This window comes from Bufo bufo, chromosome 9 (assembly GCF_905171765.1).
Source record: "Bufo bufo chromosome 9, aBufBuf1.1, whole genome shotgun sequence".
Classification (NCBI taxonomy): Eukaryota; Metazoa; Chordata; class Amphibia; order Anura; family Bufonidae; genus Bufo; species Bufo bufo.
Genome location: NC_053397.1, coordinates 93850059 through 93865506, shown reverse-complemented (window position 1 = coordinate 93865506; position 15448 = coordinate 93850059). Strand labels below are relative to the sequence as shown.

General features: G+C 46.1%; 1 protein-coding gene across 1 annotated transcript in view; it reads right to left on the bottom strand.

Annotated features, from left to right (window-relative positions):
* The window catches only part of LOC120978569 (potassium channel subfamily T member 2-like), a 1475081-nt gene that overhangs the window by 935567 nt on the left and 524066 nt on the right, over positions 1–15448 (bottom strand). The window contains 1 exon segment of the mRNA XM_040406800.1: positions 11565–11745. Within this exon segment, the coding sequence (XP_040262734.1) occupies positions 11565–11745 (181 nt within the window).

The following is a 15448-nucleotide window of genomic DNA, read 5'->3' as shown; positions in this document are numbered from 1 at the left end:
CAGTCGTAAATTTTCTGGCACAAACAGTTTACCCGAGGGGCAGGAGGCCGGGGCGTCCCCCTGAGCTTCCGACACCCTCCCCTCCAAACCTGAGTGGTAATGCAGAAACCACCACACCCTTTTGCAAAATGGGCTCTGGTACCTCAACATCACCCCCTCCAGGAAAACTTAGAGACAATGCATCCGCCTTAGTATTTTTTGCACCCGGGCGATAGGTTATTACAAAATTAAACATAGTAAAAAATAACGACCACCGAGCCTGTCTAGGGGTGAGACGTTTAGCAGACTCCAGATATAATAAGTTTTTGTGATCAGTAATCACCATGACGGGATGAACCGCCCCCTCCAAAAAATGACGCCACTCCTCAAAAGCCAACTTAATAGCCAAAAGTTCCCTGTTGCCAATATCATAGTTCCTTTCTGCAGTAGACAATTTCTTTAAAAAGAAAGCACACGGACGCCATTCACCAGGGGACGGGCCCTGAGATAGTACCGCTCCCACCCCCACCTCTGATGCGTCAACCTCTACAATAAAAGGAAGCGAGACATCTGGCTGTACGAGAATAGGGGCCGAGGTGAATCTCTCCTTCAGAGATGCAAAGGCAGTTTTGGCTGCATGTGACCATTTGGAAAAATCGGATCCCTTTCGGGTCATGTCCGTCAGTGGTTTGACCACCAAGGAATAGTTTTTTTATAAACTTTCTATAAAAATTGGCAAACCCCAGGAATAGGGATGAGCGAACCCGAATTGTATAGTTCGGGTTCGTACCGAATTTTGGGGTGTCCGTGACACGGACCCGAACATTTTCGTAAAAGTTCGGGTTCGGTGTTCGGCGCTTTTTGAAAGGCTGCAAAGCAGCCAATCAACAAGCGTCATACTACTTGCCCCAAGAGGCCATCACAGCCTTGCCTACTATTGGCATGGCTGTGATTGGCCAGTGCAGCATGTGACCCAGCCTCTATATAAGCTTGGGTCACGTTGCGCTGCACGTCACTCTGCTGATTGAAGCATAGGGAGAGGTTGCAGCTGCGACGTTAGGGCGAGATTAGGCAGTCATTAACTCCTCCAAAAGACTTCATTCTGTGATCGATCTGCAGCTGTGGATCATTGAAGTGCTAATATTGACTTGCTCACTTTTTTGAGGCTGCCCAGAGCGTTTTTAGATCACTTTTTTTCTGGGGTGATCGGCGGCCATTTTGTGACTTGTGGTGCGCCAGCACAAGCTATCACCATCAGCTGCAGGCTGAGCCTGTGTCACCGAAGTGCATTTAACCATCAACAGTCTGCTTATTTTTTGGCCATATACTACATCTGGTGCAGGCTGAGCCTGTGTCACGCAAGTGCATTTAACCATCAACAGTGTGGTTATTTTTTGGCCATATACTACATCAGGGGCAAGTTGAGCCTGTCACCCAGTGCCTAAAAAATAGACCTGACATTTCTATTCAACCAAATCTGTACTGTTTTAGCTGGTCAAGTTATTTGTAGTGACCGTAAAAGCACATTTTTTGTTCTGGGTTGAAAAACTATTCCCAAATTTGCCACTCTCAAAATAACTAGTTTCTGGTATATGAGGCCTACTTGAAATCTATCCCAAAAAGGATATCTTACATTGAAGGTACTGATAGTGTCATTCAGAAAAACCTAAGACACACGCTACCGTGCAGATAGAAGTCTGATTCTGTGATTAAACCTATACCTGTCACACAGTGCAAAAAAAAAACAGGTCTCACATTTCTCTTCAACCAAATCTGTACTGTTTTAGCTGGTCAAGTTATTTGTAGCGACCGTAAAAGCACATTTTTTTTTCTGGGTTGAAAAACTATTCCCAAATTTGCTATTCTCAAAATAACTAGTTTCTGGTATTTGAGGCCTACTTGAAATCTATCCCAAAAAGGATATCTTACATTGAAGGTACTGATAGTGTCATTCAGAAAAACCTAAGACACACGCTACCGTGCAGATAGAAGTCTGATTCTGTGATTAAACCTATACCTGTCACACAGTGCAAAAAAAAACAGGTCTCACATTTCTATTCAACCAAATCAGTACTATTTTAGCTGGTCAAGTTATTTGTAGTGACCGTAAAAGCACATTTTTTTTTCTGGGTTGAAAAACTATTCCCAAATTTGCCATTCTCAAAATTGTGGTGAACGGGAACAATGAGGAAAACATCTAATAAGGGACACGGACGCGGACATGGTCGTGGTGGTGTTAGTGGACCCTCTGGTGCTGGGAGAGGACGTGGCCGTTCTGCCACAGCCACACGTCCTAGTGTACCAACTACCTCAGGTCCCAGTAGCCGCCAGAATTTACAGGGATATTTTGTGGGGCCCAATGCCGTTCTAAGGATGGTAAGGCCTGAGCAGGTACAGGCATTAGTCAATTGGGTGGCCGACAGTGCATCCAGCACGTTCACATTATCTCCCACCCAGTCTTCTGCAGAAAGCGCACAGATGGCGCATGAAAACCAAGCCCATCCGTCTGTCACAACACCCCCATGCATATCAGGGAAACTGTCTGAGCCTCAAGTTATGCAGCAGTCTCTTATGCTGTTTGAAGACTCTGCTGCCAGGGTTTCACAAGGGCATCCACCAAGCTCTTCACCAGGGGTGGAAGAGATAGAATGCACTAACGCACAACCACTTATGTTTCCTGATGATGAGGACATGGGAATACCACCTCAGCACGTCTCTGATGATGACGAAACACAGGTGCCAACTGCTGCGTCTTTCTGCAGTGTGCAGACTGAACAGGAGGTCAGGGATCAAGACTGGGTGGAAGACGATGCAGGGGACGATGAGGTCCTAGACCCCACATGGAATGAAGGTCGTGCCACTGACTTTCTGAGTTCGGAGGAAGAGGCAGTGGTGAGACCGAGCCAACAGCGTAGCAAAAGAGGGAGCAGTGGGCAAAATCAGAACACCCGCCGCCAAGAGACTCCGCCTGCTACTGACCGCCGCCATCTGGGACCGAGCACCCCAAAGGCAGCTTCAAGGAGTTCCCTGGCATGGCACTTCTTCAAACAATGTGCTGACGACAAGACCCGAGTGGTTTGCACGCTGTGCCATCAGAGCCTGAAGCGAGGCATTAACGTTCTGAACCTTAGCACAACCTGCATGACCAGGCACCTGCATGCAAAGCATGAACTGCAGTGGAGTAAACACCTTAAAAACAAGTAAGTCACTCAGGCTCCCCCTGCTGCCTCTTCTGCTGCTGCCGCCTCGGCCTCTTCTGCTGCTGCCGCCGCCTCGGCCTCTTCTGCTGCTGCTGCCGCCGCCTCGGCCTCTTCCTCTGCCTCTGGAGGAACGTTGGCACCTGCCGCCCAGCAAACATGGGATGTACCACCAACACCACCACCTGCGTCACTAAGCATCTCAACCATGTCACACGGCAGCGTTCAGCTCTCCATCTCACAAACATTTGAGAGAAAGCGTAAATTCCCACCTAGCCACCCTCGATCCCTGGCCCTGAATGCCAGCATTTCTAAACTACTGGCCTATGAAATGCTGTCATTTAGGCTGGTGGACACACACAGCTTCAAACAGCTCATGTCGCTTGCTGTCCCACAGTATGTTGTTCCCAGCCGCCACTACTTCTCCAAGAGAGCTGTGCCTTCCCTGCACAAACAAGTGTCCGATAAAATCAAGTGTGCACTGCGCAACGCCATCTGTGGCAAGGTCCACCTAACCACAGATACGTGGACCAGTAAGCACGGCCAGGGACGCTATATCTCCCTAACTGCACACTGGGTAAATGTAGTGGCGGCTGGGCCCCAGGCGGAGAGCTGTTTGGCGCACGTCCTTCCGCCGCCAAGGATCGCAGGGCAACATTCTTTGCCTCCTGTCTCCTCCTCCTCCTACTCAGCTTCCTCCTCCTCTTCTTCCACCTGCTCATCCAGTCAGCCACACACCTTCACCACCAACTTCAGCACAGCCCGGGGTAAACGTCAGCAGGCCATTCTGAAACTCATATGTTTGGGGGACAGGCCCCACACCGCACAGGAGTTGTGGCGGGGTATAGAACAACAGACCGACGAGTGGTTGCTGCCGGTGAGCCTCAAGCCCGGCCTGGTGGTGTGCGATAATGGGCGAAATCTCGTTGCAGCTCTGGGACTAGCCGGTTTGACGCACATCCCTTGCCTGGCGCATGTGCTGAATTTGGTGGTGCAGAAGTTCATTCGCAACTACCCCGACATGTCAGAGCTGCTGCATAAAGTGCGGGCCGTCTGTTCGCGCTTCCGGCGTTCACACCCTGCCGATGCTCGCTTGTCTGCGCTACAGCGTAACTTCGGCCTTCCCGCTCACCGCCTCATATGCGACGTACCCACCAGGTGGAACTCCACCTTGCATATGCTGGACAGACTGTGCGAGCAGCAGCAGGCCATAGTGGAGTTTCAGCTGCAGCACGCACGGGTCAGTCGCACTGTGGATCAGACACACTTCACCACCAATGACTGGGCCTCCATGCGAGACCTGTGTGCCCTGTTGCGTTGTTTCGAGTACTCCACCAACATGGCCAGTGGCGATGACGCTGTTATCAGCGTTACAATACCACTTCTATGTCTCCTTGAGAAAACACTTAGGGCGATGATGGAAGAGGAGGTGGCCCAGGAGGAAGAGGAGGAAGAGGGGTCATTTTTAGCACTTTCAGGCCAGTCTCTTCGAAGTGACTCAGAGGGATTTTTTTTGCAACACCAGAGTCCAGGTACAAATGTGGCCAGACAGGGCCCACTACTGGAGGACGAGGAGGACGAGGATGAGGAGGAGGTGGAGGAGGATGAGGATGAAGCATGTTCACAGCGGGGTGGCACCCAAAGCAGCTCGGGCCCATCACTGGTGCGTGGCTGGGGGGAAACAAAGGACGATGACGATACGCCTTCCACAGAGGACAGCTTGTCCTTACCTCTGGGCAGCCTGGCACACATGAGCGACTACATGCTGCAGTGCCTGCGCAACGACAGCAGAGTTGCCCACATTTTAACGTGTGCGGACTACTGGGTTGCCACCCTGCTGGATCCCCGGTACAAAGACAATGTGCCCACCTTACTTCCTACACTGGAGCGTGATAGGAGGATGCGCGAGTACAAGCGCACGTTGGTAGACGCGCTACTGAGAGCATTCCCAAATGTCACAGGGGAACCAGTGGAAGCCCAAGGCGAAAGCAGAGGAGGAGCAAGAGGTCGCCAACGCAGCTGTGTCACGGCCAGCTCCTCTGAGGGCAGGGTTAGCATGGCAGAGATGTGGAAAAGTTTTGTCACCACGCCACAGCTAACTGCACCACCACCTGATACGGAACGTGTTAGCAGGAGGCAACATTTCACTAACATGGTGGAACAGTACCTGTGCACACCCCTCCACGTACTGACTGATGGTTCGGCCCCATTCAACTTCTGGGTCTCCAAATTGTCCACGTGGCCAGAGCTAGTCTTTTATGCCTTGGAGGTGCTGGCCTGCCCGGCGGCCAGCGTTTTGTCTGAACGTGAATTCAGCACGGCAGGGGGCGTCATTACAGACAAACGCAGCCGCCTGTCTACAGCCAATGTGGACAAGCTGACGTTCATAAAAATGAACCAGGCATGGATCCCACAGGACCTGTACATCCCTTGTGCAGATTAGACATTAACTACCTCCCCTTAACAATATATTATTGTACTCCAGGGCACTTCCTCATTCAATACTATTTTTAATTTCATTTTACCATTATATTGCGGGGCAACCCAAAGTTGAATGAACCTCTCCTCTGTCTGGGTGCCGGGGCCTAAATGTGTGACAGTGGCCTGTTCCAGTGGTGGGTGACGTGAAGCCTGATTCTCTGCTATGACATGAAGACTTATTCTGTGCTGACATGAAGCCAGATTCTCTGTTACGCGACCTCTCTCCTCTGCCTGGGTGCCTGGGCCTAAATGTGTGACAGTGGCCTGTTCCAGTGGTGGGTGACGTGAAGCCTGATTCTCTGCTATGACATGAAGACAGATTCTGTGCTGACATAAGGCCAGATTCTCTGTTACGGGACCGCTCTCCTCTGTCTGTGTGCCGGGGCCTAAATGTGTGACAGTGGCCTGTTCCAGTGGTGGGTGACGTGAAGCCTGATTCTCTACTGACATAAGGCCAGATTCTCTGTTACGGGACCGCTCTCCTCTGTCTGGGTGCCGGGGCCTAAATGTGTGACAGTGGCCTGTTCCAGTGGTGGGTGACGTGAAGCCTGATTCTTTGCTATGACATGAAGACTGATTCTGTGCTGACATAAAGCCAGATTCTCTGCTATGGCATGAAGAGACTGATTCTGTGCTGACATGAAGCCAGATTATTTGCTATGGCATGAAGAGACTGATTCTCTGCTGACGTGAAGCCAGATTCTCTGCTATGGGACCTCTGTCCAATTGATATTGGTTAATTTTTATTTTTTTAATTTTTATTTTAATTCATTTCCCTATCCACATTTGTTTGCAGGGGATTTACCTACATGTTGCTGCCTTTTGCAGCCCTCTAGCTCTTTCCTGGGCTGTTTTACAGCCTTTTTAGTGCCCAAAAGTTCGGGTCCCCATTGACTTCAATGGGGTTCGGGTTCGGGACGAAGTTCGGTTCGGGTTCGGATCCCGAACCCGAACATTTCCGGGAAGTTCTGCCGAACTTCTCGAACCCGAACATCCAGGTGTTCGCTCAACTCTACCCAGGAAGCGGTGCAATGCCTTCAGGTTCTCAGGCAGATCCCAGTCTATAATCGCCCTGACTTTCTCTGGATCCATGCGGAAACCTGAATCTGACAACACATACCCCAGAAATAGAAGTTCTTTTACGGCGAACACACATTTTTCTAACTTAGCAAACAATTTGTTGGCCCTTAATATCTGCAGCACTTGTCTCACATGGATCTTATGTGTATCCAGATCCGGGGAATAGACCAGGATGTCATCAAGATATATCACAACAAATCTCCCGATAAGGTGACTAAAAATATCGTTGACAAAATGTTGGAATACCGCAGGCGCATTAGTAAGACCAAATGGCATGACCAGATTTTCATAATGCCCTTCCGGAGTATTAAAAGCCGTCTTCCACTCATCCCCCTCTTTGATGCGAACCAGGTTATAGGCTCCTCTGAGATCCATTTTGGAGAACCATTTAGCACCAGCAACCTGATTAAAGAGGTCGGGAATGAGAGGTAGAGGATAGGGATCTCGGATAGTTATCCGGTTTATTTCCCGGAAATCCAGGCAAGGACGTAGGCCCCCATCTTTATTTTTAACGAAAAAGAACCCTGCAGCCACAGGTGAAGAAGAGGGTCTGATGTGTCCCTTAGCCAAACTCTCCGAAATATAATCTTTCATAGCCTTCCTCTCCGGGCCGGAAAGATTGTATAACCGGGTTTTAGGTAGTTTGGCCCCAGGTAGTAGATTAATCGGGCAATCATATGGACGATGAGGTGGTAACCCCTGACAACCCTTCTCAGAGAACACATCCATAAAATCTGACAGAAAAGCAGGTAAAGATGTTACAGAGAGTGTAGAGCACCTACTACTCAAGCAGTTGTCCTTACAATGTTCACTCCACTCCACAATCTCCCCGGCCTGCCAATCCACCACTGGATTGTGAGTCACCAGCCAGGGAAGCCCCAATACCATAGGAGCCGGAAGACTGTCCAGGACATAACACGAGATATGCTCTTTATGGAGGTCCCCTACCTGCAGATGGATATTATGAATGATCTGAGTTAACTCTTTCTGAGAAAGAGGGGAGGAGTCGATGGCAAAAACAGGAATAGTTCTGCGTATCGGTTCTGGAGTAAAACCCAGAGCCTGAGCAAACCGTGAATCCACCAAGTTGACCCCCGCCCCACTGTCCAAAAAGACGGAACAGATCTCAGTCCTATTGCCCGCCTCAACGGTAGCGGACAACAAAAACTGAGACATGCGTATGGAGGAAACGAATACGCCCAGACTGTTATCCTCCGCACAATCTGGGGACTCTAGTTTTCCCGGCGGCTCCTTTGTTTGTGGTCTCTTGGGTTCTGAGGGACAAACCTTTACAAAATGACCCCTCCCCCCACAACGAAAACAAACCTCTGACCTACAGCGGAACTTAGGAGGATTCACCCGTCTAGTGGCGCCCCCTATTTGCATTGGTTCGACTGGATCATAACAAACAGATCCCTGCCCTATAGAGGCCTCCGTAAAATTTAATAGTCTCTCCCTGAGTCGTCTATCGATTCTTATGGACAGAGACATAGCAGCCTCCAGAAACCCAGGGACCTCGTATACCGCCAGCACGTCTTTTAATTTTTCAGACAACCCCTGGCAGAACTGACTCCTAAGGGCCGAGTCGTTCCATAACGTATCAGTAGCCCACCTACGGAATTCGGAACAATATAGTTCAGCAGACCGGTTCTCTTGCCCAAGTCTACGTAGCTTAGACTCAGCCAGTGAGACCCTGTCCGGGTCATCATATACGAGACCCAGGGCTTCAAAAAACTCCTCCACTGATCGTATGGCCAGAGAGTCTGATGGTAGGGAGAAAGCCCTAGCCTGCGGATCTCCTTGCAGGAGAGAAATTACAATACCCACCCGTTGTTCCTCACCGCCGGAGGATCTAGGGCGTAACCTGAAGAACAATTTGCAAGCTTCTCTGAAGGTTACAAATTGATCTCTCCCTCCTGAGAACCTATCAGGTAAAGCCACTTTTGGCTCAGGAGTACCTTGGTTTCCCGTAGCAACGGTGGAACCCAAGGATGGCTGCTGCTGCTGCCGCACTGTTGTTTTTAATCCTGCCACTTCAAGGGATAATCCCTGTAATTGTTTTGCCAAAACCGTAACCGGATCCATAGTGGAACAGACAAATACAAAGCAAAGCAGCAAGCAAAAATAAAAAAGTCACTTTTTTTTTTTTTTTTTTTTAAAAGGCCAGATATACTGTCACGACCGCTACCCTAGCAGCAGTCGTGTCGCACCAGACGGAGGGGTAGGGGGACCCTTATTTACGGATGGGAATAGTATGGCCACCCCTGACTAACCCTAAGCTGGCACCTGTCTGCCCTGATACCCTAGACGGGGTGTGAACCCGTGCGGCGAGCAGGATGCCGAAACCCTCAGTCACCCTAAAGCCTAGAGTGGGGAAAGGCCGATGGGAGCACTAGTCACCATCACTCATGTCTAGGAGAACAGCAGGGGAAGACAGCAACAAACAAACTTATATCAGAGATAGACTTATCCAGTCTTGAGCAGAGAAGGCGATCCCAATCACGACAGTCCACGCCGGACAAGAGCTCCACAGCAACACCATCAAACGATCTCCTTCAAAGGTCAGAATAGAACTGGAAGTAAGGACTATATCTGGCAATGACTGCAAGTGAAAGTGAAACTAATAGTAGCTGGGAGTGGCAGACAGGACTCACCTGAGAAGGATGCCTACAAACTCCCAGTCAGGACAAAAAGGTTCACAAGGCAAAACCCAGATGACATACCCTGAACCACGGAGCAAACTCACAATCTATCGCGAGTAGCAAGTCGCTGCGACCTTCTCCTCCCAGACCTGTCTGGATCAGTCACAGTCGTGACAGTAGCTGGCCAGCTAAGACTTGTCCTAGTTTGCAAATATGCCTTATATGTGTATACAGCTAAACCTGCTAATAACCTTGATACAGTTCCTATGTTTATGTGTTAAAGACAAAAGCAGAGTTATTTACTGTGACATAATGTTTTGGATATCATATAACTGTTATATTTTGTGTTCACAGAAGCAGAAAAAGATAATATGCCTTTACGATTCATTTTGTAATGTAAGGTAAGCTCAGTGACACAGCAGAAACAGAAAGCATAGTATTAATCTGTTATTGCTGGGCAGAAGTCTAGACCAATCACAGCCAGCTTCTCACACAGCAAGAGTTTTCACCAATCACAGACAGCCTTTCAGAGAGCCTGTCTGGGAATTCCCCTAGCAGGAGCTGCTGGAATCATTACTCACCAGAGAGAGGAGCTCAACAGACACACAGTTCCAGTCAGAGTCCAGTTTTATGGGAACAAGAGGCCAAAATAGGTATTTAGAACAGTTATATAATGTTCATATTGTTAGTATTGTGATTAGAACTGTATACTTAACCAGTTATATATGTGTTTACTTACAGTTCCTCCAAATTAAACTACAAATAGCATACAAATAGCAATCCATACAAATTGCATACAGATCAGTAGAACTATCGGTCAAATCTTAGATATACCTCTCAGAGAGATCATAAAGTGCTTAAATAACTTAAAGTAACAGTACAGATACTCAAGAGGGAAATATATCCACCATTTTATGTTGAATGACAAGATTGAACAGTTAAACCACCATCTTAATCATACCGCCATTTTGTGATATCTTTTCAACACGTGTTTTGTACATGGACTATCTGCTGCGGAGGCGGCAGTGTTATATATGAAGAAAAGTTGAAGTTAATAAAGAAGTTATTTGAAGAATTTGGTGTGCTCTTTAAACCTACTGTTTCCATAGAACGGCACTAGAGGAATTACAAAGTAATTGACAGTCTGGTTAGACTAAAAGTCAGAGATATCAAAAATCTTCTAATGCCACAGAGCAAAAGGCACTTCATAGTGCTGTGCCTGTTACAAAAGGCTCTCTGTAGCCAGGAAATACCCGCTTTTTTAACACGATTCGCCACAAATAAATTCAGATCGAACCAAATTTTTTCTGAAAATTTGGTGATCCGGTCGAATCGAATTTTTTTAAAATTTACTTATCTCTAGTACAGAGCTTATCCTGGGGATTCACCAATTTTGTCTTTCTTTCAGTATCAGGAAAACAATCTCCCATTTTGCTTTTATAATGAGGGTTTTCTCTACCTTTCTTTGCTGTCGTCTGATATGTAAAATTGCACAATTTCAAGCAATTTATATAAATCGAATCACAAAAGTATTCACTAGAAAGCTTAATTTTTGGGAAATTCTAAATGAATTTAATTAGTTTAGAATAAATTTACTTCTTTATTTGCCACCTCATTTACTGGAGTAAGATGAAGACAATTTTTACAACTTTTCAAAAAGTCACAGGCTGAATCTGATTAATCTGGCTTAAATCATGCCTACTTTTTCACCCACTTTTCCCATGCCGCAAAATGTTTGTGCAAACAAGTCCAAAAAGTTATAAGGCCTGATTTTGTAACTTTTTCAAGCCACAATTCTGGAGTGCAGGTATGGATATATGCCCCTCCTAATGCTGGGTTACCCCACAGTTTACAGTCATGATTTACTTATTGTCAATGTATCCTTCTATCAAGCAAATATTTCCCAAAGCCCAAAATGTCTTTAAGATAAAATCTCTTGAGATTTACTTTTGCAAACTCACATTTTTATTCCTTCTGAAACCAGGAATCCTCAGAACACATAAAGTAATTTATTAGTATAGTAATCAGGCCCTATTGTAAAGAGTAGTGTGCTTGCATTATATTTCTTTATCAATTTGTTTTTGTTAATTTGGAATATATGTAATAGAATTACAAGTTCATAAAATATATAGATAAATAATAATTGAGTAACATGCAAGTTATTTAAATTAGAGTTGAGTTTTACCTGGATTGGGAGAACAACTAATGCAACACAGATCATTATGACCACCAGAAGTTTGGATTGCCAGATCTGTGGGGTAACATCCCCAAAACCCACAGTGGAAAAAGTAACAATGCAGAAGTAGAGAGAATCAAACAGTGTCAAATTATTTCCAGCTCGCTCCAGATGCTGAATTCCACAGATGCTGGGGGGGGGAAATAAACATTTAAATCAGAATTTCACCAGTCATAAAACCACATTCATTTATTTGTCTAGTTGAAGCAGATTTGTCACGTGAAAATTCCCTGAAATGCTGCCTGTGTTTGCACATATGCATGTGTATGTGCAGGAGAGAACTCCCAAAAAGAATACGGTGGGCTCATAACTACGAATCCGTTGTGTTCTCTGATCACTCGTATAGTGTTTACATTTGACCGATCAATTGAAATTGTTCCACAAAAGTACTGTATTTCTAGAATTATGAAACTATGTGGGGAGGGGAGATTTATCATTGTAGGTGTGTTGGAGGCTATTTTTAGACCAGAGTCACTTTGATCTCCTGCGGCAAATTTATTAAGATGGCAATTGGTTTTATTTGGCGGAAGTCTGATGTGGTTTCGCCACTTTCTGTAAAAATGCACCAGGGGGTTGGCAGGTATGGAGATGCAACTCTATTGTTAATTTTTTAAAAGTTTCACTTCGGAAATAAGACATAAATGTGCTATAGTCTGTATACCAACCAACCTATTCTCATCAAAAGTCACAAATTTTCACCAAAAGTCACAAAGAACATACAAATAATGTCACACGCGACATCACTTGCAACATTTTTATGCCACAAAACTGATATAGCAGATTTGATACAAGTACCCCTATATTCCTATATGGTTGCATCAGCGATGAGCAAATTGGTTCATACTGCTATGTACGAATCCAATTTGTTCATCACAGTAATTACCTGTACTTCCCCTACCACCAGTAATTCACTTTTTTCCCTATAGGATCAGATTAAAATGACTACAGGTGTCCCAAGAAAATCTTATTGCCACACTGATTTTCTTGCAAATGGGTTATCAAATCTTAAAAAAAGCCCCGCCATATGCCGAGCCCCCCACACCGAATAAACTTACCTGGGTCCCCGGTCCCTGCGCTGCTCCTGGTCCCCGCACCGCCGCTGCTGCTTCTTCCCATACCCGGATAAAAACATCATGTGTTGGGGGGGAACAGCCAATGGCAGGCGGGGACGGGGAAATAAATGTACAACACACATATATTCAGTACTGTGCGAAGTAAGAATGCTTCCAAAAATGAAATGGTTTATTTTTATCAGTTAACAATATAAATGAGCAAAAGAATCATCATAGATCCGAAGTCGCTTCGTTGAAAACTTCACTTGAATGCTGTACGGAGACCTGTCTCTATACAGCATTCAAATGTGTGGGCTTCACAGAGGTGAAATTCTTTAAGTCAAAAGTTTTAAGAGACTTCAGTGAAGAACTTTGGCATTCAATTTTACGACTTAAAAAAACATTTTAGAATTGCAATCCGGTCGACTTCAGTACCGAAGCTAACTTTGGATCCCTGTTTTAAAATGGTTTTCAAGTTGAATAATAGAAGTCTGAAGTTATTCAATTGAAGTCTCACTAGACTTCGAACATAACGAATTTCATCTCTGTGAAGCCCATACATTTGAATGCTTTATGGAGATGGGCCTCTGTACAGCATTTAAATAACGTTTTCAACGAAGCAACTTCAGATCTATGATTCAAACCACGCTTCACTCAACGCTAGTAATGGGCCATTTGTCACAATGTCCTGGTGTGGCAGCACACTACAGTCAAATGATTACTGTCAGAATTATCTAGTCTGTTGTATCAGGCACCGGTGTCTGGAAATCCAGGTTGCTCCAGGCCTCATTAATCTTTAATTAGATTTGTCTTAACATTTTTTGTTAAAAAGCGAGTTCTCTTTGTGCTGATTATGCCACCCGCCGCACTAAACACCCACTCTGATGCCACACTACTGTCCGGGCAGGAAAGCTGGCCTAGGGCAAACTGGGCCAGTTGGGCCACAATTCAAGTTTGGCTGCCCAGTAGTCCAGGGGACTTTGGATCTGAGGTGACAGTGTGCAGTCCAAGTATGCACCACCTGCTGGTTCAGGTTCTGCTTCATTTCCTGATGCTGTTGGGTGGTTTCTTCAGTGGGAGGGTGAAGAAAGGTGCTCATTAGAGACTCAAGAGTTACGTTGTTGCTGCTGATGGAGCTGATGCTTCTGTTCCTCCCCCCCCCCCCTCCAGCAGTCATAGTAGTGTCGCCAGGCATACAATACTCATACATTATTTTTGGTCTCTTTAATGATAAAGACACCTCAAACAGACCCCACAAAGCAAGTCAACCAAGTAAGTTTCTCTTGAGACTTTCTGGTTTACGTGTTTTTCTAGCAAATGAGCTAGCTTATATGTTTCATTGAGAGATATATAAGTTTTGTGGGATGTTATAATTCTCTTGTTTCACTTTCACCTTAGAGGGAACCTCTGGGTAGGTACTATTTCTACATGATGACTATTGTAGGTTAGACAATGCTTCTCTGCAATTTTCTCTCTCTTATAGTTTTTTTGTTTGTTTTTTTAAATTTGGCAAACTTCAAATGAATCTTGTCTGGTTTGCTCATATCAAGCATTTATAATGTATTGTGATTGTCTATATTGCCTCTTTTGCTGGCTTTATTCATTTTTTCATCATATTATATGCTGCTTATTTCCAGGGACTACGGCCACCCTGTAATCCAGCAGCGGTGGTCATGCTTGCACACTATAGAAAAAAAGCAATGGCCTATGCACTCTCCCAGCCACCAATAAGCCCAGCTTTTTCCTATAGTATATTTATCCCTTTAAACTAGCAGTGTATAATGATCGGGGAAAAAAAAAGAATCATGCCAGCAAAGGAAGCAATATGGACAATTACAACACATTAGTAAGTGCCATGTATTAGCTTTGTCTACATTAGAAATGCCATTTGCTGAAGTGAGACAACCTCTTTAAGAGCTATCTTCAGCAAAAAGAAAAACAAGAAGTTCTGGAAGTAATGATATGGCCCCTACAGAACCCTAATCTCAACATTATAGGGTCTGTCTAGGAAAACTTAGAGACAAAAGGATTTGAGCAAGCCTACATCCACAAAAGATCTGTGGTTAGTTCTCAAAGAAGTCTGAAGATACCTCCCTGCTAACTTCCTTTAACCCCTAAAGGACGCGCGCAGTACATGTACGGTGCTGGTGGACGTGACTTAAGGACCAGCGCCGTACATGTACGAAAGGATGATTGGGCAGGTGAAGGAGCTGCGTCTGCCTGATCAGTGGCACAGACGCGGTAGCCACTGACAACCGTGACCCTGCTGCATACGCTAGCAACTGTGAAAACACTGATGCGGCTTATTAGCCCCTTGTATGCCGCGGTTATGCAGAGGGTTCACGGAGGGTACAGGTACCCTCTGCTTCCCCATCGGGTCCCCACGCTGCAGTGGCGGGGACCTGATGGCAGAGAAGGCAGCCTGATGCCTTCTATAGGCATCGGGGCTTGCCTTCGACGGAAGCCTGTGAGATCCAGCCAAACACATTGCTATATTCGTGGGCTCGACCAAGCACCCGAGTATAATGGAAGTCAATGGGAGACAACCAGGCACCCCCTGCTCTGAAGAGGGGAGGGTGCCTGGTCCATTGGAAAAAGTCAGAAAGTGACAGAAACACCACCGAAATGGATTGGGAACAGCATAGGGATGAGGTCTGGATGCATCTTGGACTCCCAGGTCGCTGCTGGGAACCATGTTGTCCGAGCTGTACGCCACTTTTACAGACACAAAAATATGCACAAAACCCCCCCAAAAAATCTATTTTACAGGAAAAATTGGTA